General features: G+C 36.0%; 1 protein-coding gene across 1 annotated transcript in view; it reads right to left on the reverse strand.

Moving 5' to 3' along the window:
• The window catches only part of LOC115759362 (acetylcholine receptor subunit alpha-type acr-16), a 48,787-nt gene extending 24,303 nt beyond the window's left edge, over positions 1-24,484 (reverse strand). The window contains exons 1-5 of the mRNA XM_030700283.1: positions 24,446-24,484; positions 15,423-15,495; positions 12,690-12,829; positions 4,546-4,590; positions 633-742 (exon numbers count right to left, since the gene is read on the reverse strand). Coding sequence (XP_030556143.1) covers positions 633-742; positions 4,546-4,590; positions 12,690-12,829; positions 15,423-15,495; positions 24,446-24,484 — 407 coding nt within the window. The remainder of the gene's footprint in view (positions 1-632; positions 743-4,545; positions 4,591-12,689; positions 12,830-15,422; positions 15,496-24,445) is intronic.
• Positions 24,485-27,384: the final 2,900 nt, after the last annotated feature.

Below are 27,384 nucleotides of genomic sequence, written 5' to 3' on the forward strand. Positions count from 1 at the left end.
TTGATTGTTCAAATTTTGATCTCCATGTCATATAATTATACATCTAGCTCTTGTTTTTTTTTTGCTGATATTTATGATAACGATTATAATATTTCAAAATTCCATCGCTCCTTTTTGGGAAGAACCAACAGAATAAAAAATTCTCAAGGAGTCTATAGCTGAACAATACATAATCTTTAGTCTACCATAAAAATAAGCCAATAACAAACATTCCGTTTTAATAACTAATGTGCACAAACCAGCTACAAGAATATTTAATGGTTATTATATAACTTAAATCAGGAAACTGTAACGCTAAAACCAAAATATTCAATCGACTATCATAAGATTTATAATTTATAACCATCATCTGGCATAGTTATTGTGGCTATAAGATCGTTATACACACTTACCATTGAGTCTTTAATATGGTAAAATATATATGTGCTTGGTTGGGGCTTGGTATTTTATATGTAATACCTTAAGAACAGTCGAAAAGTTTGACTGCTTTCACAGTTTTATCACTAAGTAGCGCAATGTCAATAATTTTGATTTCTTGTCGTTTATTGGTTTATTGGGCGTTATTGCATTAGCTAGTTGTGGGCATTGACCCATGTGCATGGGCCACAAACTGGACACTTGGGGGCACTTACCTATTGTACATGAGCACATCGGGCTTCCACAGTTTATTGGGCGTAATTCGCAAATCCTTGACGCCGCCATATTCCGTTTCATTCCAGCGCAAATTATAATCGTTCCATTCCTATATTGCATATATATAACAAATTTTAGTAACTGTAAAATAATTGCTGTTAGTTATAGACTATTGAAAAGAACAGAAAGGTAAATAATAAAGCGACGTGATGTGATAAGAAAGTGAGACAAGAGACACACAGAAACTAAGTATAGGCTCTATACAACATATAAACAAATGAAACTAAGTAATGCTGAGCACATGCACAAACAAACGGGCACATATTGTACAACAGTGCTATGTTATAGCTATGTTAAATTACTGTAAAGTTCTATGGAAAGCTGTTTCGTTGTTATTAAACACATACTTAACATTTACAACAACATGACAGCAAAATTGAAGCTAAGTTCTTGCAGTTGGCCACAAGACACACAACTACATACACACACGCAAACACACACGTACGCACACACACTTGACAATTTTTATCAACATTTTGTTTGCGATTTTTATACCCTTGCAAATGGTACTACTTATATCTCAGAAAAGAAAAGGAGAGAACACCATAAATTAAATAAATACTTGATTAGTATCGTGGTAAAAAAGCTTTGTATGTCCGTTTGTCTTTTTGAAAACAGGATAATCTCTTGATTATTATCGGTAAACGTCAAATTGAAGGATGTAATTATGTCGAGGATCGGCTAACTGTAATAGTACAATCTGCTAAAAACAGGGTCTTGTGTGCTCTACTTTTTTGTTTTCCAGCATTTATAGTCAAATTCGGCAGTTTACGAATCTATTTATGTGTATGTCAGCAAAGGTATATAAACTTCGGTGCTGAAAAGTTCACTTTTGTTGCTATTGTCATGTGAACGCGACTGCCTGATCCTGCAACATTCCGTCCACGACTGTTCTGACTTGTGTCGCACTATCTTTTGCCCCAGGGCGAGCACTGGCAGGAGCAGGAGGCTCTGGCAGAGGACTAGGCTCACTGGCAGCGCTTTGTGTCATTTTGCGGTCGACTGTTTGTTGTTGTTGTTGCTTGTTGCTCTGTTGCTGCCACATGCACATACACATACACGCATTTCGCAACTTTGCGCTTTGTGGCCTCGCCTACAAGTGGTTCTTGTCATAAAAGCGGCAAAGTTTTTCCTCTAGTTTTCCTCTTGGTTATTACACTTATGCTGCTGCTGCTGATGTTGTGTTTGTTGTTGTTGTTGGTGTTGCTGCTGTGCTTTATAATTTACACACATCCACATACATTTGTGGCATTTTTAGAGCAAGCAATTGTCTTGCTGCCTCTTTGCAACAAATCCCTTTTTAAATCACAAAAAAAAAACCAATAAAAAAATTTAATTACATGCCATGACATTGCATTAAATTATATATGGTAGATATATGCTTGCATATATAGTATACGTATGCGTCTGCTTGGCTTTAAAAACTTTTTACTTTAGTGCTGTTATTGTGTGCAGTTTTATGACAGCTGTAAAAACAGATGACGGTACACACTAACCACACAGATATATGACCAATTTTTCCGACAACTCCCCCGGATACCCAAACTCTGTAGCAAATTGAACCACGCATTACGCAATTTTGTGGCATAGTCGAGTGAGATTTTCATGCTCTTCATAATGGCAATTTGTTTTTGGGTAATTATATTACACTTCAAATTTCTATTGTTGGTTACGTTACGGCAATACGGGTTTTGTATAGAATTTAGAGCTTATCTAAAACGGCAATACGGTTTTGAACTAATAATAACCTTTTTCCTGAGTATTTTCATTTTCCTAAACCGACAGAGTTTAATTTCCTTATACGATATATTTCAAATTGCACTCATTTGTCACCTTTTTTGTATGTTCTCAACTTAAATGTTTTGACGAAGCTCAGATTATTTTTGTCTTCAATTTCGTAGTGTGCGTCAATGCTTAATATCTTTAATGTTTCAGTTTCAGTTGTTTCACATCATTTTTTGGTCTCAGCTTTTTGAAAGCCCTCTTTTTGTTGCTCAATGCTCAATGCCACAAATTCGGAAATCAATTTGTGTTGCCATTCCAATCGTTTCCCATTATGTCCCCGCTTCGTGGTCTTAGCTTAGTTGTGGTTTGAATGGAATGACAATTTATGATGTCCCATTTGTACTTGAATGTGACAGTGCTCGAAACCTGTAGGGCTCGAATGTCGCCTAAATTTACGCATGTCGCTGCACAGCTCCCCGCTCTCCGCCTGCCCCATGCAACGAGTGGAAAGGCACTTAATAACGATCCATTTGAGTCATGTAGATTTGCAGGGTGTCCTTTCATTATGGAAACATTTAAATTACAAAATTGCTGGAAATCGACAAACATTTTCAGGACATTTCAAACTGTCAGTCAATAAATGACGCATAAGCCATCAATCAAATTGCCAATTGTGGAATATTTCGAATCCAAAATGACAACAAAACGTTGCATGAATCACATTTTGGGAGATTTTTATTTTTATTTTTTGCCCCTGGACAAAACCGAAAATTACAAATTACAGGCCGCACACCGTACAACACATATGTTGCGGATCTTGGCTTAATCATTGAGATGTGTGGGGCGCGGAGTGGGGGGCTGGTTTCAATGTGTTAAATAAATAATTTAATTAATTTCACAAATTGACAGGAATTGACGAGTGTTTCCACAAGCCCTATGCCGGATATAAGCATGAGGATTTCATAAAAAAAAAATCATGTAACATTTACCCATTGCGTTTCCGTTCAATAATTCGCAATATATCATATTTTATAGCACACACATACACACACACACGCACACACGCTTCACATGCATAGTATACAAAAAAAAATAAAACTATGTTTAAGACATGCGATACGTAGTTAAATTTTGTGGGCTTATAGCACATTGTAATTTTGTACAGTTTTGTATTTCCTTTTCTCATGCAAATTTGTTGTTTTGTTTATTTGTTGTTGTTGCTGTTTAGAGTTTTTGTTGTTTGTTTGTTCCGTACATTGTTTATGTGTTTGGTTTTTAGTTGCTCTTAATAATAAATGCCAAAAGAAAATCTGTTAAAAACTATAAATTAATATTATATTTGGCAGCAGCTAAACCTAAAAACTCAAAGTTTATAATATATTTTTGAAAAGCATTTAAAGCTACTTAAAAATATATTCGAAAACTAAATAGTAGAAGAATAAAATAGGAAATCAAACTGCTTTATGCTTTAGCTAGTTAAAGAGTTTAAAATATGTTCTTTTTTTTTTGTGTAATAATGTAGATATATTTAATAAAGCGCATTGATTTAAAAATGTATATATTTAATTTCAATTGTATTTAGGGCATGTGGTTTAAATAATTTATCACACACTTACTAAGCCACGCAATCAAGCTAAAAAGTTGGCTCAGTTTGAAATGTTACTATAGAGAGTTAATGGAAAATAGTAGAAGCTTTACAAAAAGTTGGGGGTAGAAGAGAGTTGGGTTTTCGAATATACAAAAATTGAAAGTTTCCGGAACGCAAGGTTCCTAATAGTTAAACTGGTTTTAGAAGAAGTTCAAGAAGTTCGGGCTTATAAACATTGAGTGCTATTCGTACAACTCTTAGCATAGGGTATGGCCGTGTGTGTGTATAAATTATAAGCAGGCAAAAAAAACATTTCATTAGCTATGCCTAGCAGCCCGACTAACTACGGAACTATTGATTATCCCTTAAATTAATATACAGTTTTTTTGTATATATTTAAACAGCTGCTCAGCATAGCTAACAAAAGGTTTATTTGTACTATTTATGATATGGTATTTAAAGCATATGAATTATTTAACGTAATGCTATATTTAAGATTTGTATGTTTAAATCACTTTTCAGTTTAAGTTGAAACTTACCAACGAAAGCCAAAGATTCGTTATAAGTAGTTGATTTTTCTCGTCCTACAAACGCGTTTTTATAAAATTTGTTTACATCAAAATAAAATAGAAATTAACAAAACACAAAAAATCAATGAAGTATACAAAAGGAGAGAAAATATAAGTTAATCAAAGGCAAAAGTTAAAAAGAGCAGAGCATGATAATAGAAAGTTTTTATATATATTTGTTTTATGAGTTTATAAGAGATTTTTTGGTTTTTTTTCTGTTTTTTTTTATTTTTTTTTTTATTATTATTATTTGTATTTATGGTTTTTGTAAGACTTTGTTTTGTTTTCTGTTCAATTTTAATAAGCCTTTGCTTACGATTTGGCTTCAATGTGCTTGGCCTATGCATTTTTAGAGGTTATGTGCAGCTAAAGTTAGGTTAGGTGTTGCGCAATTTTAGGTTAGGTTTCAGTTATGAATCGAATTTCATGTGTTTTCCCATTGAAATTGAATAAAAGCTCATGTAATTAGCTTGTCGCAGGCACAAAGACCTAATCAAATAGCACAAAATGTATAGAAAAGCTATCAAAACTTTGTTAGCTCACACAAAGCTGCCTTGGCCTTGGTCCTGCAACAAAACTCAATGCTCAATTTTAAGCTGCTGGTTGGCAGAGGCCGATTTCTTTTGTGTCCATTGTGCCAATTTGCTTAGTATTTTATCGGATGTGGGCATGTCAGTGCAATAAAAAACTTTGAACTAGCCATTGTAGGTATCAAAACCCATTTATCTTTATACAAATTTTAATTAAAGATATTTCATGCTGGTCTATTGTCACTCAAACGTAGACAGGCAGTCTGTCAAATGTATGTGTACTGTGAAATTTAATATGTCGTTCAAGCTGGTTGCGGCAATTGTCGTTTGTAATGTACATAGATACATATATGAAGTTCCAACCCATGCCATTTCCCTTGCCCGATTCACTGCCATTTTCATTCGACTGGCATCTGCATATGAAAGCCAGGCGCTGAGGTGACTTCTGTCATTAATAACTCGCCAGTGTAAACAAAAACAGAAAAAAGGAAAACAAAAATGGAAAATCGTTGTGGCCAACAACAACAACAGCAACAACAACATCTACATTTTGGCCCAGTTAGTGCCTGACAGCAGCTGCAGTAACGACTTGAGCCATTAAAAGATACAAGGAGTAGGTAGAAGGATATGGAAGCCAACCTGACAGCCGTTTGGTTCAGGATATTTCGGCGCTGCTTCTGTAATGATATGCAGGGTGGGATCCGGGTCCGGGGAGCTACACTCAGTTTTGGGCCACTTAACGTTTTTGGTAAGCCAATATGCGCAGCACTTCCTCTCGACATAAAATGCCAAAACGTCTATATATGGACGCGCCTGTGATATGTGTTATGTGATATTTGCTGTTGACACCTTATAAAAATGGCGGTTTTGTGCAAATTTCATGTTTATGACAGGCAGTTTGCTAAGCGCACTTGCGCAAAGGGGCCGCTGGGGCTGGTCGAGGTGATGGCACGTCTTGAAGCGAATTGCAAATGTCGACGATGCCAACATCGACGCATACTAATGATATTTTTTTTTTTTGCAGGAGGGTTAACTTTTCAACTTACCTAAAGAGAGGGCATTTGCATTGCTACAGACATTATGCATCGCTTTAAAATATTTTGGTTCGAATTCTAAACGCCCGAACGAACATATCACCCTTAAGCCTTAACTTTGAAAATCAGCAAACTACATTGCTAGATTGGCAAAATTGTCTAAGCATTGCTGTTAATATGGTCTACTTCCTTAAGGTAGGGTATTCAATTTGGGGCACAACTTAACAGCTTTTCTCTTTTTCTTATAACAATTTACTAAAGTTGAGGCATCATTTGCAACAAATGACATTTGCATTAAATGCTCGCACTTTGTAGCTGGTACGCTTAGTCATATCTATATACATATATATATATATATATATAGTACATATGATTATGTACCTCATGTAAGCCATAGGGAAAGTTGTCGTAGAATTTAATATGCCACTTCGCTGTTCGAGTCAGGGACTCGTTGAGCACGTTGTCATTGCCTGCATAAGCTTATAGATTTACTTTGCATTAACGTGCCAAATTGTTTTTAAATGAGTTTCTAATGAGCCAACAATTGCTGTTGTTGTTGTTGTAGTCAGAATCTAGATCCAACCGGAACATATACCCACCGATTTTTATGATAAATGTTCACAGCACAACTCGCTTGTAAATGGGGTATACTACACATGCCACATATGTCTGGTTGTACCGAGCTCAAGGACAAAGTTTGTTAGCCCTGCCAGCTGTGACCCCTTAACCCCACAACCGTTCCCCCTACCCCTCGCTGTTGTAAATGCCTCGACAAATAAGTGTGTGATAAGTGCGCACAGTTTGGTTGTGCGCCAAATTGTTGCATGTTGGGGCAACAGTAATAAAATTGGAATTAAGCTAAGAGCTTTATGTAATGAGCTGTAGAAGTGAAAAATCTCAATAATTTGTAATACATATTCAGCACAAATGTATTGAGTTCTAATGGAGAGGTCGGAAAATTAATTATGGAAGCCCAGTTTTTAAAGAAATTAGCTTCATACGAAATTTGAATTCTATGGGTTGGGAAACTTTAACGAAAGAAATCCTTAATAAATTATAAAAAGGGGAAAGCCATAGGCTGTCAATTTCCTACTGGGTTAAGGTTATAATATTTAGGTCTAAAAAAATACAAATGTTATCAAAGGACCATCAAATTCTCGGTTATTTTGCCCTTTGTTTTTTTTTCTGCTGCCCTGAGCTTCTGACATCAGCTGCAAGCTAACTAGCTGCTATTAGCAGCTTAAGCACCTTCGAGTGCATGTTGCACTTCAGGATTCCTATACTGTTCCTCATGCCCAAAAAAGCCCTCTAGACTTTCCTTTTGACACATTTCTATGGCCAGTCATTTGGTGGGCTTTGTGTGGCTGCAACTAGGAAAGTCATTAAGGGCGCGTGCAGGAGTGGGAGCCTGGTAAGACAGGGGTACAGGGCTCCTGGTGTTAGCCGAAAAATGCTAATGACTTTATTTCTTAAACTTTGATGCCGCCTGCGCCCGGGCCAGGGCCTGGGCCTCGGCCACACAATGTGCATTTTAATGGCGTGCCAATGAGGTGGCCTCTGACACTTCAGAGTTCAAGACCGCCTCACGTACGCCTCGAAACGTACGGCTGGTAATTTTGCCAATGACACTTTACCATGTGCTGGTGTCTGGTTGCATTGCCACAGCTGACTGACGGACAGACTGACATGCCGGGGCCATCGATGCTTCAAGCACCATCATCATCATCATCATCATCAACAACAACACGAAAAACTAAAATGAAAAAAATAAAAATGAAAATCAAGAAAAAACCTTGTCAGCCACTGAGCACGTTGCAACATCATGGACACTTGTTATGCTTGCTTCCTATGGCTTCCTTTTTTTTTAGTGTGTAAAATTTTAACATATGTAGCCGCGGGTATTCAGGGTCTACTCTGTATGAGAGGAATTTGGTAAAAAGTCAAAAAAACAAGCCCTTAAATCAGTTTTAAACATTTTAACAAATGTAGAATCAATTTAATCCAAGATCAAGAAAGTCGTTTATATTTTAACCAAGCTGTGATAACTCAATGTTTGCCTACGTAGAGCCTACAGATGTGATAATTAAATGTAATGAGACTACTTTATATGAGGGCATTTACGTAGTCGTCGTTCTTTGCTGTGGGTGAAAATTGAGATGCGCATATCTCATGTGTATGTGTGGAAATACCAGCTACATATACATCATCAGCATGTATGTAAGCTATTAATTATTAGTAAACTAATTAGCGTAATTGACAACGTGGCCGGGTAAAAGTTGAAAATGTCACGGCTAAAATTCATAAAGCTGCAGTTAGGTTGAATAATTAATGCGGTTTGCAAATCAACAAAACGCTGCGGTTTTTCTATCAATGAATCAATCGCAAAGTAGTGCATAAATCAAATGCACGTTTATCAAAATGCAAATACCTTGAAATGTAATAAATAAACTAATTACAGCGCTTTAATTAACATTTCGTACCGCACATTAAAGCCGAATCGTTTTCTTTTTTGTTTGTTTCGTTAAATATATAGCTACTATTCGTTTTTTAGGTTTCATTTAGATTTGTGTATACATTTATGTTTAGATACAAAAAGAACACCTAGGTTAGTTATTTAGTTAAATTTAGTTTAGTTTTTAAACAACATGCATGCCGTCTTTTGTTGTTGTTGTTTTTTTTTTTTTATTTAAATATATATATATATATATATTTTTTTGGCTTTTATTCAGTTGTTTGGAAACGATTTATGACATGTACCCAGCAATAATTTAAGTTGATCAAACATAATCTGTAATAGATACTCGCACATGTATTAGTACATGATAAATAAGAAAACACGCACACACACACACACACACACACACACATACCAAAAAGTGGGCAGGTTGCAGTTCAAAACACAAAAATGAGCAAATACTCTAAAATTCAAGTGATAAATTAACACGAGTCGCACAATTATATTTATGTTAATTAAATTTTAATTAAAAGTGTATTAATGCTTGCTTTAATTTGTCTCTAATGCACTTCATACAAGTTGTTTGTTGTCTGACTTGAAGCACTTGCCAGAATTTATGTTTAATCCTTTAATTTGTGCAATCAACTGCTGTTGTAGAAGCTCATTTAATAAGGATTTAAACACACAACCAAATGATCTTCTGTGGAATATTTTGACAAATCTGCTTTTGAGTAAATAACTCCTGATTATTTTGTGCAAGATGTTTTTGATAGCTTTGTAGCTGAACTTTTCAATAATCGCTTTAAAATGCTTTTAATCCATGAATGTGCACAATTTAATTAATAATTGTTTACGATTTAATAGTAGCTACTTTGCTATAACATTTTGAAATTAAATGAAACATTTTTATTTAGATTTAAATTGTGAAGTGAAATTTCCGCTTTTGATATTGATTTAATTATAATCAAACAGATATAATGGATATGGGCACATTTTAAAATTAATATGCAATATAATAATTATTTATCTTTTTTTTTCATAGTCAAATAATATTATTATCATTTCTGGCACAAACTCAGACAACATTTTAAGGGCATTGCGTTACATATTTTTAATCCAAGCTGTCATTTAATTAAATTCGATTTTAATGTGTTTATTTAATTTGTATGACAAAACATGGAACACAACAAAAAAAAAAAAAGAGTAGAGAACAAAGGTAAACAATGTTGGATAGGAAAAAACATTTATTTAACTGAAACAAAGTTTAGACACATATATAAATTCATATATGTCAAAACCACACAAAGACAACGACAAAAACGCCTAGACACGCTGCTAAAAAAAATGTTTAATAATAAATGTTTTAGTTTTTCATTTGGGTTTTGGTTTTGTTTTTTTGGTGCACTATGCAACAATGATGCAGGTTTCATTTTTAAACATGTTTTTAGCTTTTTTTGTTTGTTTTTTTTTTTTTTTTTCATATTTTGTTGTTTTTGTGTTTGTTGTGTTGCGTTGTTGTTTTCCCAACAATTAGCTATATTTTAGTTCTAGATGCAAAACATCAAAAAAGCATTTTACAAATTGAAAATTATTGGTTTCAGTCATAAATCTCGCAGAAAAAATGCGCTATTAATTTTATTGAAAAGGGGTTTTTGATCAATCGCACCAGCTTCAGGTGTGCCACAAACGAAGCGTAAAAATTGTTGCTGTGCATAAATTTTTATTTATGTTGCTGTTTTATACCCTGCATACGAGCAAAAAGTGAGCTGGAAGTAAACTAGCCAAAGCTTGGATTTCGAAACTTGAAACTACATAAAAATATTCTTGACTGACATAAAATAACTTGTGCTAAAAAAACATAATAATAGTCATCGGAGCTCCTCTTGATTTTTTCCAACTTCCATTTGACATCTAAATTCAAGTATTGGTATTATTATAATAGAAAGTTTTCATAACTATCCCAACTTCATAAAGATTAGCAGCCTAACCAAAAAGTTATTTAAGGCTTTAAAGAAAAGAGCTACAGCTACAGGGTATCTGCTGGTCGACTAACGCTTTTCAACTTGCTTGTGTTGATTTATTTGTTTGTGCTTATGGCTGGAGTGCTCTATGGCAATTTATGCCAATTTAGCAAGAGCCCTCATCCATATGCCAAGGCAGTTATAACGAGCTGGGGCCCAAGTTCGAGTTAAATGAAAATGTATAAATCAAATATTTTGTAGGCTGAGTATTCAGACCAAATTGAGGGCTAACAGGATGTTTACAATAGTTTTATCTATACTAATGTCTGGTAGCACAAATATTGCTTTCAAATTTATTTGTTTATTTAGTTTTATTTCGTTTAAGTGTGTAGTTTTTGTTTTGTTTTTAACAATTGCTTTTAATTAAAGTGACTGCCATTTGCAGTTTTGCACTAACAACAATATATGTATGTATATATATATATATATATAAATATATAATTTAACGGTGTATCACAGCAAATAAATTTCAATTGACTTTTAATATAATATTTGTATATTTTTCACACACATATCGAGACAACACATATTTGATAAAGACGCTTCCGAAATCAATAAATAAAAGAGGTTTATTTCAAAGAAATGCTTGTGTTTACTGTTAGCTAAAAAGTTAGTCGCACTTTGTTTCAAAAATTTAAGCAAATCAAAAGAAATGAAAAGCAAAACCAAAAGTAAAACCCTAGCAGTTGATAAGAAAGACAGACAAACAGGTGCTAGACAAATTTGACGGCTGGTACATGTCACTTACCAAATTTAACCACGCATTTGTGGTCAGAATCTGATTCTTTTCGTCCTATAAAAAACGCAAGAACTCGTAAATTTAACTGTTATTGTGTGTTAATTTTTTTTGGTGTTTTATTTTTGTTTAGAAAGAGTTTTTGCCAAACTTAAAACCGTCGCGACGGGCACATCAAAATGTTTTAATTTGCTTTCTGATAGTGCTATCAAGAATTTAAAGTATCAAAATGCTATCAATTATAATAATAAAACTGAATATAGTGTGTGATTAAAAAGAGGTTTTTTCAAATAGTTTTCCCTTTAATAAGGGAATGAGCGAGAAGAGAATTATGTATTTTAAACGTAACTTAATAATTGACATTAATTCAACAAAATAAATTTGTATATGAGCACTAAAAGCACATTTACTTTGGGTAATAAATGCGACCAAATAACACATGGGCTTGAAGTAAAACTCGATGTTATAAAAGTTCACAAATGATTTATATAAATTTATCTATCTATAAATGAAAAGCTTCAAATGAAAATTCCTTTTTTTAAGAGTTAAATTTGTTTTATATTCTCTTTCTATATTTAAGTTCAAATAAATATATAAAAATTATTTATTTAAAGAATTAAAATCCCTTTTCAGTTCATGACAAATTATATTATATATTTTCGGCCAAGACTAATTACAAAATGTGTTCAAAGAATAAAAATCCTTTTTTATATTAAAAAGATTTTGTAACAAATATTTATACTGAGATCTAGATGATGTTAGCTTGAACAACTTCCTTTTTAAATGCTTTCATTATCTTTTAACTTTATGTAGCTTCGTAATTTTTGTATCTTTTTTAAGATGTGTGCTTTCAATTTAATATATTGCTCTAAGCTGCCGATCAATAAAATATTTATAGACACTTTAAAGCATTTTACTCGTAAACTCAACTGTATATTGTCCTTGAGAAATTCAAAATGCATATGTGTTAAGAGCGATGCTTGCCATGTCAAAAACAAAAATTAGAAAAATACAATTTAAACTATTTGTAGCTATTTGTGGTTTGTAAAAAAATAATATTTAAAGAAAAGGTACTGAACGACGGGTACATGTCACTTACCAAGGCTAACCACAACTGCCTGTGGTCAGCAACTGATTTTTCTTTTTTCAAACCTAAATTTGCTTTTTCTAGACCGTCGCGACGGCTACCCATAAAAAAAAAACTCCGCATAGCCTTGGAAAGCCATTCCATTAATTTGATTTTATAATTATTTTAGTTGATTATTGCTGCAGTTGCAGCTGCTTGATAATTTTGACTGGTGGTCGTCGCTTCTCTATCCCTATAAATTACAAACTTACCACATCGATGATTTGCTGCAGCGTCAGTCCAAATTTAACCTCCAGGGGCTCCGATTCGTTGGCAACGGGTCGCTCCAGTGTGTTGTACGTGGACAGCAGGTGATTGAGTAAGCGCTTCTCGTGTGGTCCCTGACAGCTTTCTGCAAAGACAGGCGAAAAATACGTTGTGTGCCAATTAGTGGAGGCTTCAAAAACTCAATTCTGATTTATGTTTATGGCACATTCAACAAATTTAGCTAATAAACGACTTTCACACACATATGTACTGACAGCTCATTAGGAAGCAATTAAAAATCTTTCAGCAAATCGAATTTTGGCAGCCACTTAATTTCGCTAAATGGTTGCCCGTGTCGCTGACAACCAGTAAAAACGTGGCGTATGCGCAATAACAGAGGTGTGCACATCCATCATTGTTTGAATCGCGAGCAGACATTTATGTCAGACTTTGAGATTTTACAACTGGGTGACATCTTGTTAAATGCAGTGGGAGAAAATTAGGAATGATACCTATTTTTGTTTCTTTTATTCTATTCCATGCCTCTTCTTTTCTGATGCTTATACTTCTTCAACCGTTATACTTATACTGTCTCATTTTCTCTTAAATGTTTGTTTGATTGTCTCTTTATCACACTCTTAAGTTAGTCACTCTCTATCCTATCGTTCTCTTTTATTTCGCTCCCCTTTCCTTTCATAGGACTATTGTCTTATCTTTTTGCAGCTTTCTTTGTGTTAAATTTTTCTTCCTTTAACTTCTCTTTAATAAAGTTTATTGGCTTTCATTTTTTTTACTTTGTTCTTTGTTCTCTTGTTAAAGCACTGTCATCCTCCCCCTTTTCCTTTTTTCACTCTCTTCTTTTGTCACACAGCATTGTCATGCTCATCAATCGCCCTAGGTCTCTTTATTTATCTTATTTGTGTGATATTTCTGATAATTCTCTCTTAAATCTTTTTTATTAATTTGTTGCCCATTAATGCATTTTGTGATGGAAAAGCTTAACCCTCAAAACAATTAAATTATTGCTATATTAATATACACATATCAGAAATCTTTTAAGCCCTCTAATTGCGCTGAATGTCAATATAAAAAATTGCGCATACGCCGCATGTGCGGCAGTTCTTTTGCGCATTGCCGCTGCAGTTGTAAGCAATTGGTCCATAACAATACAGAACGCATCACAATAGTAATTAACAATTTACTGAGGAACACAAACATTCACACGGTCAGACCCACCCACACTTTTTCGGGCATACATACAACAACCACTGTCACACACGCACACCCACAGAGAAGAACCACATCAACTTTTGCACAGGGACAACCCGTCGAGCGCTTGGGTTTGTCAGCAAAATGTTGTATTTTTTTGTTGTTTTTATTTTTTTTTTTCACATAGTCCCTGCCATTTGCAGCAAGGTTAAAAAACTCATAAATTTTTGAACAATAAAAGAAGAGCGGAATAGGGGAAGGGGGGCAACTGAGAGCTTTCGTACTCGTAAAACCACTCAGAATAAAAGGTGCAAAAATGGGAAATCACAGCGCAAAATGTCAAAAAGCGTAACAAAACAGAGCAAAAGAAACGAAAACGAAATACGATGGAGAGGCAAAACACCAAAAGAAGTTAAATAGTATTAAATCATGCAAGAGGGCGACCCAAGAGACACACACACAGGTACAAACACAATGATTGCGGGAGTATGTGTGTATGTGTATGTGTGTGTGTGTATGTGTATGTATGAACAAATGTCAACTGCAATGCGAGGACAACTGCACAACTTGGAGAAGTTGTACAACTGTCTCTCAAGGCCAAAGAACAGAGTGTAACTGGGTCAAGCTGCACAACACAAATAAGTCGAGTTAAATGGAATTTATAAACGCTTTACATCTAAGACTCTAGCTCCCAAACGGCTGACAGACTGATGATTAACTCGGAGCCCAAAACGTAAGAGCTAGGATACCGCATTTTTTACAGTAGTCACCAAATTTGAAGACGGGGTGCACGGTTAATCGAAAAATTAAAAGCTCATTGGAAATGTGTTTCACACTTTTCCGAATATTCACCCACTTAGCTAAAAAATAATTGTATTAAGATATGTACCACATTCGTCCGATCGGCTTCAAATTTATTGTCTACACATTAAAAGTTAAAATGAATGTTGAGAAAATACCGTGTCCAAGCAAAACCGAGTAATATTTTGTATTATATATTATTAGTGCCACTTGCAACTTTGATGCTGGCGTGTCCTTTGCATATGGAAATGCGGCTCATGTAATAAACAGAGAATCCGTTTACAGTCACCTTGACAAGTATACGTACGTGGCTGGTGGTCAGTGTCCAAGTGGTTTGCTGAGCCATGTCAAATTCATGGACTGCATAATTTATAGTTAATGCCAACATGAATTCGATTGCACTGGCTGACAACTAACTAATGCATTTATGAATGAGCTGCTGCCTTGTTGGCCACCTCGGTGTCTGCCCGGGTGGCTGCCACAGTTTGTTCAGGCCTGGTCAATATTTACACTCCAGACGCAGCGGAGCAGGCAACCTATCCTTTTGTTATACCTCTTTTTATGTGCCTTTTCCCCATTTCACTTGACAACTTTGCCGTGCTCTGATGCGGCCTGTGGCCTGTCATTTCGCCTAATTGCGTGTAAATAGTTTTCGCAATTGAGTTGTCAATTTTGCCCGACCTGTGTTTCGACTAGATAAACGTGAGGCTATCCCAGTTTCTACTCACCACACCTCGTAAATTTTCCAACTTTCTTTTTTTTGTTGCTCAGCTCAAATATTTGTCCTGGCCGTTTTACGGGCTGTTATAAAACACCGTGCACTACATTTTAAGTGGAAGAGGCAAGAGCCAATACTATATTAAAGTGGACTTGTTAGAAAAATTATTTTAACACTAAGCCTTACGGAAAATAATGGCTTTTTAAATCTTTAAACAGGCTTATATTTGATTAATTTTTAAAAAATTAAATTAGGGAATTTTAAAATCGTTTGAAGTAACTTGCTATGCCTCTACTCAACAGCCACACCAATAACTAAGTATTGCTAAGAAAAAAAAAATGAATTAAATAGCAGCACAGAAAACAATCGAAATTGCACTGATGTTGATAAAATTCGAAGCAGACGCGCATGAATGTGTGCTTGTACATGTATACAGAAATTCTTGCAATTTGCGCTAGCTGCCCTATCCAATTGCGCAGTAAAACTTAACTTTGGTTCGATCTTAATGAAATTTTCTACAGTATATCTTATATCCTATATATATATATATTGATGCTGATCAAGAATGTATACACTTTATGGGGTCGGAGATGCTACCTTCTGCCTGTTACATACATTTGCACAAACACATAATACCCTTTTTACCCACTTTCAATGGGTTCAGGGTATAAAAATATACTTCAGAGCTTAGCAAAACCAAAATGACGAACATTTTGTTATGCTTCGCTATCTTTTGGATCACTGCTTTTTTTCTTTTTTTCAGCTGTAAATTGACAAAAATCGCAAAGGCTTAAAGCCCAATGTACAAGCATCACTTTCAGAGCATTCAGCTTTTTGCCTTTGATTTCCGATTAACAATTAAAACTGCAAAAGTGAGACAAAGTATTTCTCTTTGAGAATTGACTTTCGCATTTTGTGCCGGCTTTTGAAGGAAACTTCAGTTGGCAATTAAATACATGGCTTACACCCGCCGCTCCGCCCCCCTTTACCTAGCCATCGCGCATGTGTTACAAGTGTTGATAATGCACTCGGAGCGAGAGAAAGAGCGCAATTTTTATTATTGCTTGGCTTAATGATATGCAAATACATGCAGACAATGGCAAAGACAACAAACGAGACTCGAAACAGAAACAGAAACAACAATAAGGCTTTGTTAATTGTCGTTAGCCCTTGTTGCTCTTGTTGCTGTTGTTGTTGTTGTTGTTGTTTTGTGTTGCTGTTAACATTTAATTAAACGCCTTTTGCTGCGTAAAGCGCGACATGCGCAACGCTTCGCTTATAGTCCACGCAATTACGCGCCATTTTCACTTTTCTAAACGAATTTTTCACAAATTTCCACTAGAGACTCTCCTTCTCTCTCTCGCCCATTCTTTTGCAATGCTTGTTGCTGTTTCGTACACTCATATTATTGTTTAATTGCAATTAGCGCGTAGCAGGCAGCTGACAAAATGATTATGACGAGCCCGTGTGTCGTCGACTCATGCATTATGCAAAGGACATGCCACGCCCTTCTACATACTCGCCCACACACATACACACACACACCTTGCAATTAAGTTGCAAATGCCTAGCGCCCATTGTCCTTGTTGCTGCTTTGTTGCTATTTCTGCTGCTGTCGAAGCCAAAGCGTGTTGAAAATATCTCCTTGAAGTGTGTTGCCGCCACTTGAGTGCGCCCGGTCTTCAAGCGAGCCCCCCTTCTCACACTGCTCCTGGTTCTTTAGCTGCTGCTTCGCTGTGCTGCTTGAGTCTAAGTGCTTCCCGCCTTGAGAGTGTGTTAGATTATTTGTATACCCTGTACTCATTAACAATGGATAACATAAAGTATACAATTTTTATGGACGTATTCAAATCAGATTCCATTAAGGAAATAGAATAGATTCCATAATAGAAATGAGGAACCAAATTTTAGTTTGTAGACTTCCATATATCAAAGTTTTTGGCATATTTGAATTCCATATTATAGTCCTAAATTGTACAATAGTTAGAAAATAAGCCCCAACTTTGATGAACGCTGCATTTATTCGTTTATGCATGCTTAGAGGGTATATACTAGTCGCCTATCCTCATCGTTGGCTCACTTACTTGTTTTGTGTGTGTGCCAGTTTTTTTTTTATTCGCATGCTTAAGTAGTTAGTTTAATAAATTGCATTGCTTAGATGCGCGCGAGGGGAAAGAGTTTGGTTGAGCTCTAAGGGGAGCTTCGCTAATAGTTAGCTTAAAACTTCATAACTTACAAAACAACATTCAACTGATTTCAGTATTCGTAATTCGAAAATGAAAACGTGCTCTTTTCTGCATAAATAGCTTATACCCCAGGGTAAGTTTTCAGCATGTCGAAAAGTTTGCTGCTCATTTCAGTGAAAACTTGGCGTGAAAATGTTGTTGAAACTGTGATTTAAACTGGGATTTTGTGGATCTAAGAATACAATTTTCAGTGGGTTTAATTATAAGCACTTTCCAACTAGGAATACCTGAGAACTGTCACATGATTGACCATAAATTATTTTTGAACTTTTTAGCTGAAAAATAAAGACAACTGCCTACAAAATCTACAGCAATCAACGTTAAGTTACTTCCAGATTGATTATAATACAATACAAAAAATTTGCTCTATACTGCTGTCAAGGCATATCCAAAAATTCAACCAACAATAAAGGAAATTCCATTTAGAATTTAGCTGCTTATTTTGTATGTTAATTTCAATATTTTCCATGGCCATCTCAACAACAACTGAAAGCAATTCAATTTTCTATCCCTAGCGCAGTCGTTTGCATAATATGCCGCAGTTATACCCGAACTCCATTTCGTAGGTCAGTTCGCGCTTTGCTCTATTTCCGATCCGTGACCTTGGGGCACAAGTGGGGCCCACTTATGAGCTATAAACAATCAGCGCCCATTTGCCCAAATTTCATTATGGCTTTAACTACACATATGCATAATATGACGACGACATTTAGTCCCATACCCATTGCCATTTTTCAATTCTCATTTGGAGCAAAGAGTTTTATGAGTTTTTCAATTTTGTTTTTTTTTTGTTGCCAAAGGAAATTCAACTAGAGTCCTGCGACCTGCTCATATTAAATGCATATCGTAATGCGAATGTGTAAATTTTGTGTGTTAGCAAGCAGCAAAAAAGGCAGAGTACGCTGTTCTCGTATTTTATACTACAACTTTTGCTTGTAAGGGGTGCGGCCGTTGAAGTGGGCGCTTGGGGGCGGTCATGAGTTTGTGTCACGTTCGCGACTTCATTTGAAATTCATGCATAATAAGCAGCCAAGTACACACGCCCACACGGCCAGATACACACACACACACACACACACACACATATGCACACGCAAGCACACATACACATACACTAGCATGCGTACATCAACCAAATTCTGTGCAGCATGAGAGCCGCTCTTCGGGTTCGCTTGACTGTTGCCTGCATAAACAAGCACCCAATGCCGGAGCTAATTTTATTAAAAAGCAACGCTAAAGCCAAATAGCAAAGAGCTGGCACGCCCCCACGGCTCACCACCACCTCTGGACCCAGCACACTGTGCACCCAGTTGTGAATCAAAATTGATAAATTCAATGGCTTCGAATGCAATAAAGATTGACTGATTAATACAAACACAAAATTTACAAATCTGCATATAAGCAAAGTGCCTGGAAATTGATTTGATAAACTCGAAGAAACCTGTTGAATAAACCAATATTAGTTGCTGATTTTGGCTTTAAACATACTTGAATATTTTTTTGAGTAGATTTCTATATTTATTCTCATGCTGTTAACCGATTCAATTTTACTAGAAGTTTACTTTCACTATTGCATAGTTATTATTTGCATGTTTCAAAATTTTATTTCGTCAAAAGTATTAATTTTTTTTTTTTGCGTATCTAACTGATGCCATATTCGTAGATCCTGACTTTTAAGAACTCTTTCTTAAAATTGTAGTCACGCTTATGTTGCCTCTTTTAAAATTGATGTTCGACAAAAATATGGTGTTTAAATTAATTTTTTCGTGGTTTTCTATATTTAATTCATTTGAAATTAATTAAATAATTTGATATAAATTCATATATATATATATTATTATTTATTATTTATATTTTTCCTTATATATTTGCCAATTAGCTTAAAAAATTGTTTTTATTATTTTAGAATTTAGTTTTCTGATTGATCTCTCACTTTAAAATAAAATGTAGTTTCGATTATAAATTTGATTTATAGCTTTTTTATAGCCTTGCACAGGAAATTCTGTCAGCTTATTTGCATAATATTTTGTATTGTGCCGGTTTATGATTATTGGTCTAGATCTCTTGTCGATTATATTTTTGGAGAGTCTGTCCATATTGCTAGCTCGAAGAAGCTCTCACATATTTATAGCCTTTTTACACACTGTATGTCCATGTTGACAGTGGGCCTGTGCTGCTGCTGTTTTGTTGTGCAGTGTAGTGTGTAGTGTAGTTGGGCAACTGATGGAGTGGCCTGCTGTTGTCGGCGCACTGGCAGCACATAAAAATGCAGCTCGGGAGCATAAACAAACAGCTTGTGCCTGCCCCAGAGGGGTGAAAGCCCCTTCCCAAACGGGCCCACCAAACGCGCACGCATCAGACACATACGAACAGGGCAGGGCCTAGGATTGGTGGGTGGCAGGACTAGTAGGACGAGCAGGACTAGGACTAGAGCACTAGGCGAAATTTATGCGGCATGAAGTTAGGCGAAGCGCTAAACACACAGCTGAGACGCAGTGTAGCGCATTCATGAGCTCATTTTTTATGCTTCTCCATTTTAATTAGATACATAAATTTTGGGCCATCGTTTAGGCAAATTATTGTCGCTGCCTAAAAGAATGCACGTTGATGTTGAGCACCGGTATGAGCTGCATGCAGGTTTAGTTTACATATACGCAAAAGCCGTGAGTGAGGGACGAACAAAATATATAAACAAACTAATTAAATGTTTCTATGTATTTTTATAGGCAAGTGGGAAAATTAGAAATTCTTTGTTTTTGCCCCAAATTACCCCTTTCCAGCTCTATCTTATCTTATATTTCCTTTCTATCATATATTATACCAAGAATTGAATGTATTATATTTCCATTTTCCAGTTATTTATGTAATAAGAATCGTGTCTTGATTTCCAATTATGTCAAATTTAACCCCTATTATTATTTTCTTACAAATTTTAAATGTTTGTACATTGTTCTTCCTTCCAATTATGTTGTGCATTCCATTGAGCTATCTGTTGAAATCTAACATAATTCGACCTTTATTTGGTGTATATTTCGAATGTTATCCAACTCTTTTGTTTCCATTTATATTATATTAAATTTACTTCATTTGTTTCTATCCTCTCCCATTCTATTGCTCTTTTTTTCTGTCATTTACAATCCCGAATATCGATCGACATGGTATCGTCCCTTTTTTTTTTGCTGTTGTTGGCCGGTTGCCACCTGCAGAACCTACATCATATTTGGGACCTTGTCAGAGTGCCGCCTAAAAAGCAGGGCGACAAGCAACCTTTTTTCAATTTTTGAGAGATTTTAAAGTGGGCGCAAAATCGTTGTCCTAGATAAACATACAGACGCACAGGCACTTTAAAAATAATCACACGATTTATGACGCTCAATCTAACCGCTAATTTATAAGGCTTAAAACCAGGCATTGGCGTCTGTCTGCTCTATGGCCACGCCCCTATTTCGCCTGCCTTGGGACGCAAACGCTTTATGCATTTTAAATGTGTTGTGGCTTACACACGTTGCTTTTTAAGCATGTTTAGTGCGCGCGAAAGAGATAGCCGTATGTGTGTGTGTTGTGTGCCTTTACGTGTGTGTGTGCGTGTTGTGTGTGTGCATAGATTTTGCTTGCGGTTTTTGCGTTTGCGGCTCAACACTCGCAAATTCAATTTTCACCGATGCCAGCGATTATTTTTCGCTGCGTCCAAGCCACAAAATTTAATGTTTAAAATGCTTCTAAAGCAAGAAGAGGTGTTGAGCGGTGTATAACATGCTGAAAATCTATTTACCATCCATCTAAAATACATACTAAATATCGAAAATTTCAAATAATCGAAGCTCCGGGTTAGTATAAATGGCAACTAAGTAAAGTATGTCGTGAATCAGTTCGTTATTCACTTATCTGAATCATTTCATAAATTTGAGATAAAGGCTCTTGTATTAATTTAAGCAGTATATTTTGTTTGAAAGGAATAGGATATTCCGAAATTGATAATAAGTCTATGTGTGTAGGGTATTTGAATTGTCTTTTTAAGTACACATTTTGATTGACAAAGCATCATTTTTGTTGTCTTTTATTTATATTAATATTCATACATTGTTCTTATTAACTTTTCAGGATTGTTGGGAATATTTCGATAGAGCTCGGGATCCTTTAAGCCGTAAGGTAAGTTATTATTGTCTTTTTTTCTGTATTATATTTCTCAATATAACTTTGTTATTAGCCCTGGCCTGAGTCCTACAGGGTGTATAATCTATTTTGATTTAAGCCTCTTTCGCTTAGATAACTCAGTTTCCAAGGATTTATTTTCCAATAAATGGCTTAACATTTGTCCTTGTTCTTAACCTTTAACTAAATCAAATTCTCAAAAATGCCAGGCTTTTTATTAATATTGCCATTGCTATGCTCATAATTTGAATGAGCTATTCATTTTTAAATTTAAATATTAATTAAATGAATTAAGTGACAAACAACCAATTTGAATAATTGAACTGCAGTAATCTCACAAAATGCATTTGAATTTTGTTTTTGCACGTACCGATTCAAATATTGGCAAGAACAACACGCGTAAATGGGTTCAAGTAGGATCATCATCATTAACATTTGGCATAAGCAATCTCTCCCTTTCACTCTCTCTCACTCTCTGTATATATCTCTTTCTCTGCTGTCACGCCCATATTATTCACGAGCAGCAGACGCTGAAGCATAGCAACATATAAATTTGCCGCATAGTTTTATGGCGCGCCAAAACTTGCGCCAAAGTCTCGCAGAACAGAAACGAACAGAAAACCCCAATCAAAAGTCCCACCACCTACTTATGTGTGTGCCGGAAAGTGCTTGAGTATTGGTAACAAAATTAAATGTGCGCTAAGTAACGAGCAGCACAGTATGTGTGGGGTGTGTGTGTGGGAGCTCGAATCTCTGACAGCAAGTTACTCGGAGGGGGCTGTGCATTTACTACGACAAATTAAAAGCACTTGTGATTTTATTTTATGATATGATTTCTATGCGAAGCGAGCAAGAGAGACTTGAAAAATTATGCATATGTTAGAAGTCAACGGGCAGGTCTATAAATCGCACCAAAGCTCTGCTCTTAAGTGGATTGTCCCGAAACTTGCCGACAAGGAATGCGAACAATGTCGCAAATTGCGCTTGCTCCGGCAAAGTCACAGACAACTTTAAGCATGTAATTTCTTCGAGTTAAGCAATAGTAATTATTACTTAATAGTAAACAATTATTTTTTGCCTGGATAAGTAAAATGAATGAGAGTTAGACTTGGACTTAGGGTTGGCTGATTGATTGTCATTAAATTTGAATATTTTTAATTATTCTTGTGTCTTGTACTTAATTTACAACTAAAATTTTTTATATACAACACAAAATCCTATGATTCGAACCTGGAACTCCCTTGCTTATTTGCATTTCGAATAGTAAATTTATGAAGTTTGTTTGCTGCTTTTTATGGACAAATTAATAAAAGATAATTTAATCGGCTTGAGATATTTCGGAATATTTTTTTGATGTGAAATAAAATATTAACAAGTAGTTATCAAATTCTTACTATCTGTGACAGATAAAAATTGTCTCGTTTCCCGCACATTTATGGTCATTATTATATGAATAAATTTTTATGCAATTATTTATAACTTGAGTGGTCTTTAAAAGTTATAAAAAGTTGATTGCAATTTTCAGTACTCCTTAAACGTTAAACATTGAGTAAGTGCTCTTTGGTAAACAGTTCGTAATAAATGGAGAAAAATTCAAGCCATGCTGAGAATCCTTTGTGCTTTTAAGCACACAGACTTCAGCCAATTAATTGCGCTTCGCAAAATTATAATTAATAACATGATTTTAAAAATAAAAAATAAACAGAACGAAAATAAAGCTGCTTGACCAAAAATAATATTAATGGGTTGCATTGCTGTCTCCGAGTTTCTCCGATTGATAAATGCTGTGGCAAATGGAATATAAACTGTGAAGAATGTGCGACAGTTTCTGGTTTGTACTGTGACAAATTGAAAACAACCGCACAGAACAATGCAACGAACGTTCTCGCTCTCTCTCTCTCTGTCTTTGGCACTCAATCTTTTCTCTCGTTCTGTGGTCAGTCGGAAGCAATTGAAATCGCATGCAACTGTCATTAATCAAGTTGCAACTTTGCCACAAAACCGCACATGAAATCAACTCGAACTGTAAGCCGATTCTTGTAGCTGGACAAATTAGTGCAGGGCAGCTAAAAAAACACCTGGAAGGTAAGCACGATCTAAAAAGCGTTAAGCTGTCAGGCATTTAAAGAGAAATTATACCCTATAGGCACAAGTAGTCAGTAAATTGGGTAGAGTTAATCTGCAGGGCTGGCAAGTTTGTTGGGGATTTACGAATAGGCAAGTTATGTGCACAATTTGTGCGGCTTTGCTAAGTGTATAAAAATGTCAAATTAATTTCGAGTGCTTAAATGCACACACATTAGGCAGGAAACATGTAGTTGCTCTCTCTCTCTCTGTCTGTGAGTGTGTGTATGGAGAACTAGAGAATTTAGTGAGCATATTTCCCTATGAAATACATAAGCCTGGGCGGCAACTAAACTGGCAACATGTGGCATGCTCGAGTGACCCCCAAAAATATGCTACACAATTGTTAACAAGCCCAAGGCTTGACGACGCCCGTCCGTGTGCATGTGTGTGTTGGTGTGTGTGTGTGTGTATGCGACGCCAAAAACGTTTTCATTCATGAAAATGTTTACACAAAATTACATTTGCCACAACTCTCTCTCCCTCTCTCTCTCTACTTGGGCTAACTAACTGCCAGAGCGTTGGGTAGCCGCCACAGTGTGGCAGCCATTTTCTCTAAATTACTCAGGCATACATACTTCCCCAATGTGTGTGTGTGTGTATAATTTGCGTTGCCTTTCCATAAATAATGAAATGCTCTTTCGTTTTGTAGCTGTATCTACTAAGCTTGCGTGTGTTGTGTTTGTGTGCCTCGGCGACTTTTGTTTTTCACATGTGGCAAACTTTATGACCAACGCATGGGCGCACACACACCTACACACTCGCACACACACCCACACAAAGTCCGGCTAGCTTACCAAACGGAAGCCAACATACTTTACACACATGCCCCACATCCGTTTTACAAGTGGCATACAAATTTAATCTGTCGGTTTTCTGGGATTTCCTCATTTGTAGCAGATTATAATCTGCCAGAAACCCAGCCCATACCCCTCACTGGCCCTCTCTCTACTTTAACCCAGGCCTAGGGTCAGTTGCCATCAATAGGCGTAAATTTGATTTCGTTTACCAAAAGCTCACAGTGCCCAGCACAAACGTTAATGAGTTGCTAAGTGTTGGCGGTGTCGAAAAGGGGGTAACTGTCGATCGTTTGTCCAGGGGTTGCTGGCAGCTCAATCAAGGGGTTGCTGGCAAGTTGCATTCAAGCTACGTTTGTTAGCTGTAATGGTATATGGACTTAATTGATTGACTTTTTCCTTTCATTTTACTCAGCAGCTCCTGTTTCCAATTATTGGTTACCGTTGCGGTCAAGTGAAATGCTAAGGTATAGAATATCACAGCTGGAGTCAATTAATTTACTCATAATTGTGTGCGTGGCTTAAATGCGGTAATGATAAAGATTCTTACAGTACATTTTGTATATCAATTTTACAAATATATATAAAACTTTAAACAAAATGACAAATGTATAAAAATAAATAAATATATATTTGAAAGTTTTCCCTACAACCAATTAGATTCGAAATTTAATGCATATTCACCTCCTGTACACTGAATGTTTTGGGCTCAACACCTATTTCTGATAATTCGCAAAAAATATACTTTGTATTTTGCTACGTAATTGTGCAAAGTTTGATTGAGAAAATGAAGTTCAACTTTTCTGATATTATTTTCTTAAAATTCGCTTAGTCACTTTATTGTTTTAATGCCTCACCTGCAACACTTTTAATGCTGTTAGCAAAACTGCCTTCCTCAAGCAGTTTTCTTTGAGACAGGTTTTCTTTACCTCTTAAAGTTTCCGTCGGCCACCTTCTGGAATTGTCGAAGCTGTGCAACAAACTTGTCTTGAATTATTGCCCAAAGGTAGCAACTGCAACTGCATAAATTCTATAAATTATATTATGCAACTGAGGGTGGCAACTTTGGTAACTAGGTAAACAAATGCTGCAAAGTTATTATTTTTTGGCTGCTCATAAATTTTCTGCTGGCATTTGGCGTTGATTTTGCAGGCCAAAAGCTTTAGCTTTCTTTAATATTTATGAAAACAAAGGCCTGTCACCAAACACCAACCATTCCCGAAGGCTGTGCGCTGTCGGTGAGTGTGTGTGTGTGTGTATGTGTATGTGTATGTGTATGTGTATGTGTGTGTGTCTGTGCCTTATTCATTTATGCATGTTGTGTACACATTTGATAGCTGTCAACACACGAGACGGTGTCGGCCTGCTTAAGTGCCCTTCATCATATTTTATGTAGCATGCAACATGGCAAGGCACCGCCAACGAGTTTTACGAGCTTTAGAAGACCAATTCACAGCCGGTGGCATTAACCTGACACATACTCGTTTGAGTATCCGTACGAGTCACTCGTAAACTCAACTTGAACTCGTGACTGAGCCACTGAGCCATAGAGCTTCAGTCAGAGTCTGAGTCTCGGATATTATTATTCAGTCGGGCCTGCTGTTATTTCACAAATGCCGAGTTACACAGGAAATTAACACGAGTAAAAATCGGCAATAAGCCTACTGCACATCCTTCCATCCTTGGCCAAATGGCTGGCAACAATGCTACAAGCCGTTTACGTCACCAATAAATGTTCAAATAAGCAAAGTTATTTACAGTTGCCAGACGACAGGCAATGGAGGGGAACAGCAGGCCACAATTGTAGCTCATAAAGCAGCTGAAATGTTGCTGGAAGGACTGAGAAGGGAGCGAAGGGGCGTGCTAAGCCTTTTACTGTGTAGGCTGTCCAAAATTTATTGTAAATGGTCTGGCCATAAATGCTATGGAAATTGCCAGCTACAAAACGGGTTGACTTGCAAGTTGGGCAGAAAACGCTTTTCCAAATAAATTTGCTTAATATAAAAAAATAATTAAAAAACGCGTTAGGTCCAGACAATAATTAACACCTACAGTTTTTTCCAATTATTTCCATACTTTTTATATTTCAAATTATGTTGTTTATTATGGGCATAAACTTAAAAAAGGGCCTGGCTCGAACTAATGCTTGCGTTTAAGTTGGATTTCGCTTTTCAAATCGTTGCGCCAGCTTCCTTAGATTTTCATCTATTTTAATGTACTTTCCTTCTGTTTATCTTAAATATAGTTTAATTTTAGGATTTAGAGTCAGGTTTGTCAAAAGAAAGAAAAACACCTTCCTCTAAACTTTGCACGCTTTAAGTTTGTTGTATTGTTCAATATCCTCTTTTTTTTATTATTTCCTGCTGTTAATTATGTTTTTTAACAATTACTTCAAGTGGCCCTCGTTTTGCGCGAACCTCAGAACGTTCGCGTTTGTGTTTCTTCTATTTTCTCTGACGTTGCTCGGCAATTACAGCGAAATGAGTTTGAAAATAAATTCACATTAATTCTTGTTGTTTCGGCAATTTGTTTTAAAGTTTTGGCCAACGCCCCACATTTAATTGCCCAACCAGGCGTTATACAAACCACCCGCCAGCCGCTGCCCAACCAAGCGCACATGGAGCCTATGAATGTGGGCAAACAGCTGGGTAGG

This window comes from Drosophila novamexicana, unplaced genomic scaffold, assembly GCF_003285875.2.
Source record: "Drosophila novamexicana strain 15010-1031.04,08,12 unplaced genomic scaffold, DnovRS2.1 tig00000193-arrow-pilon, whole genome shotgun sequence".
Taxonomy (NCBI): domain Eukaryota; kingdom Metazoa; phylum Arthropoda; class Insecta; order Diptera; family Drosophilidae; genus Drosophila; species Drosophila novamexicana.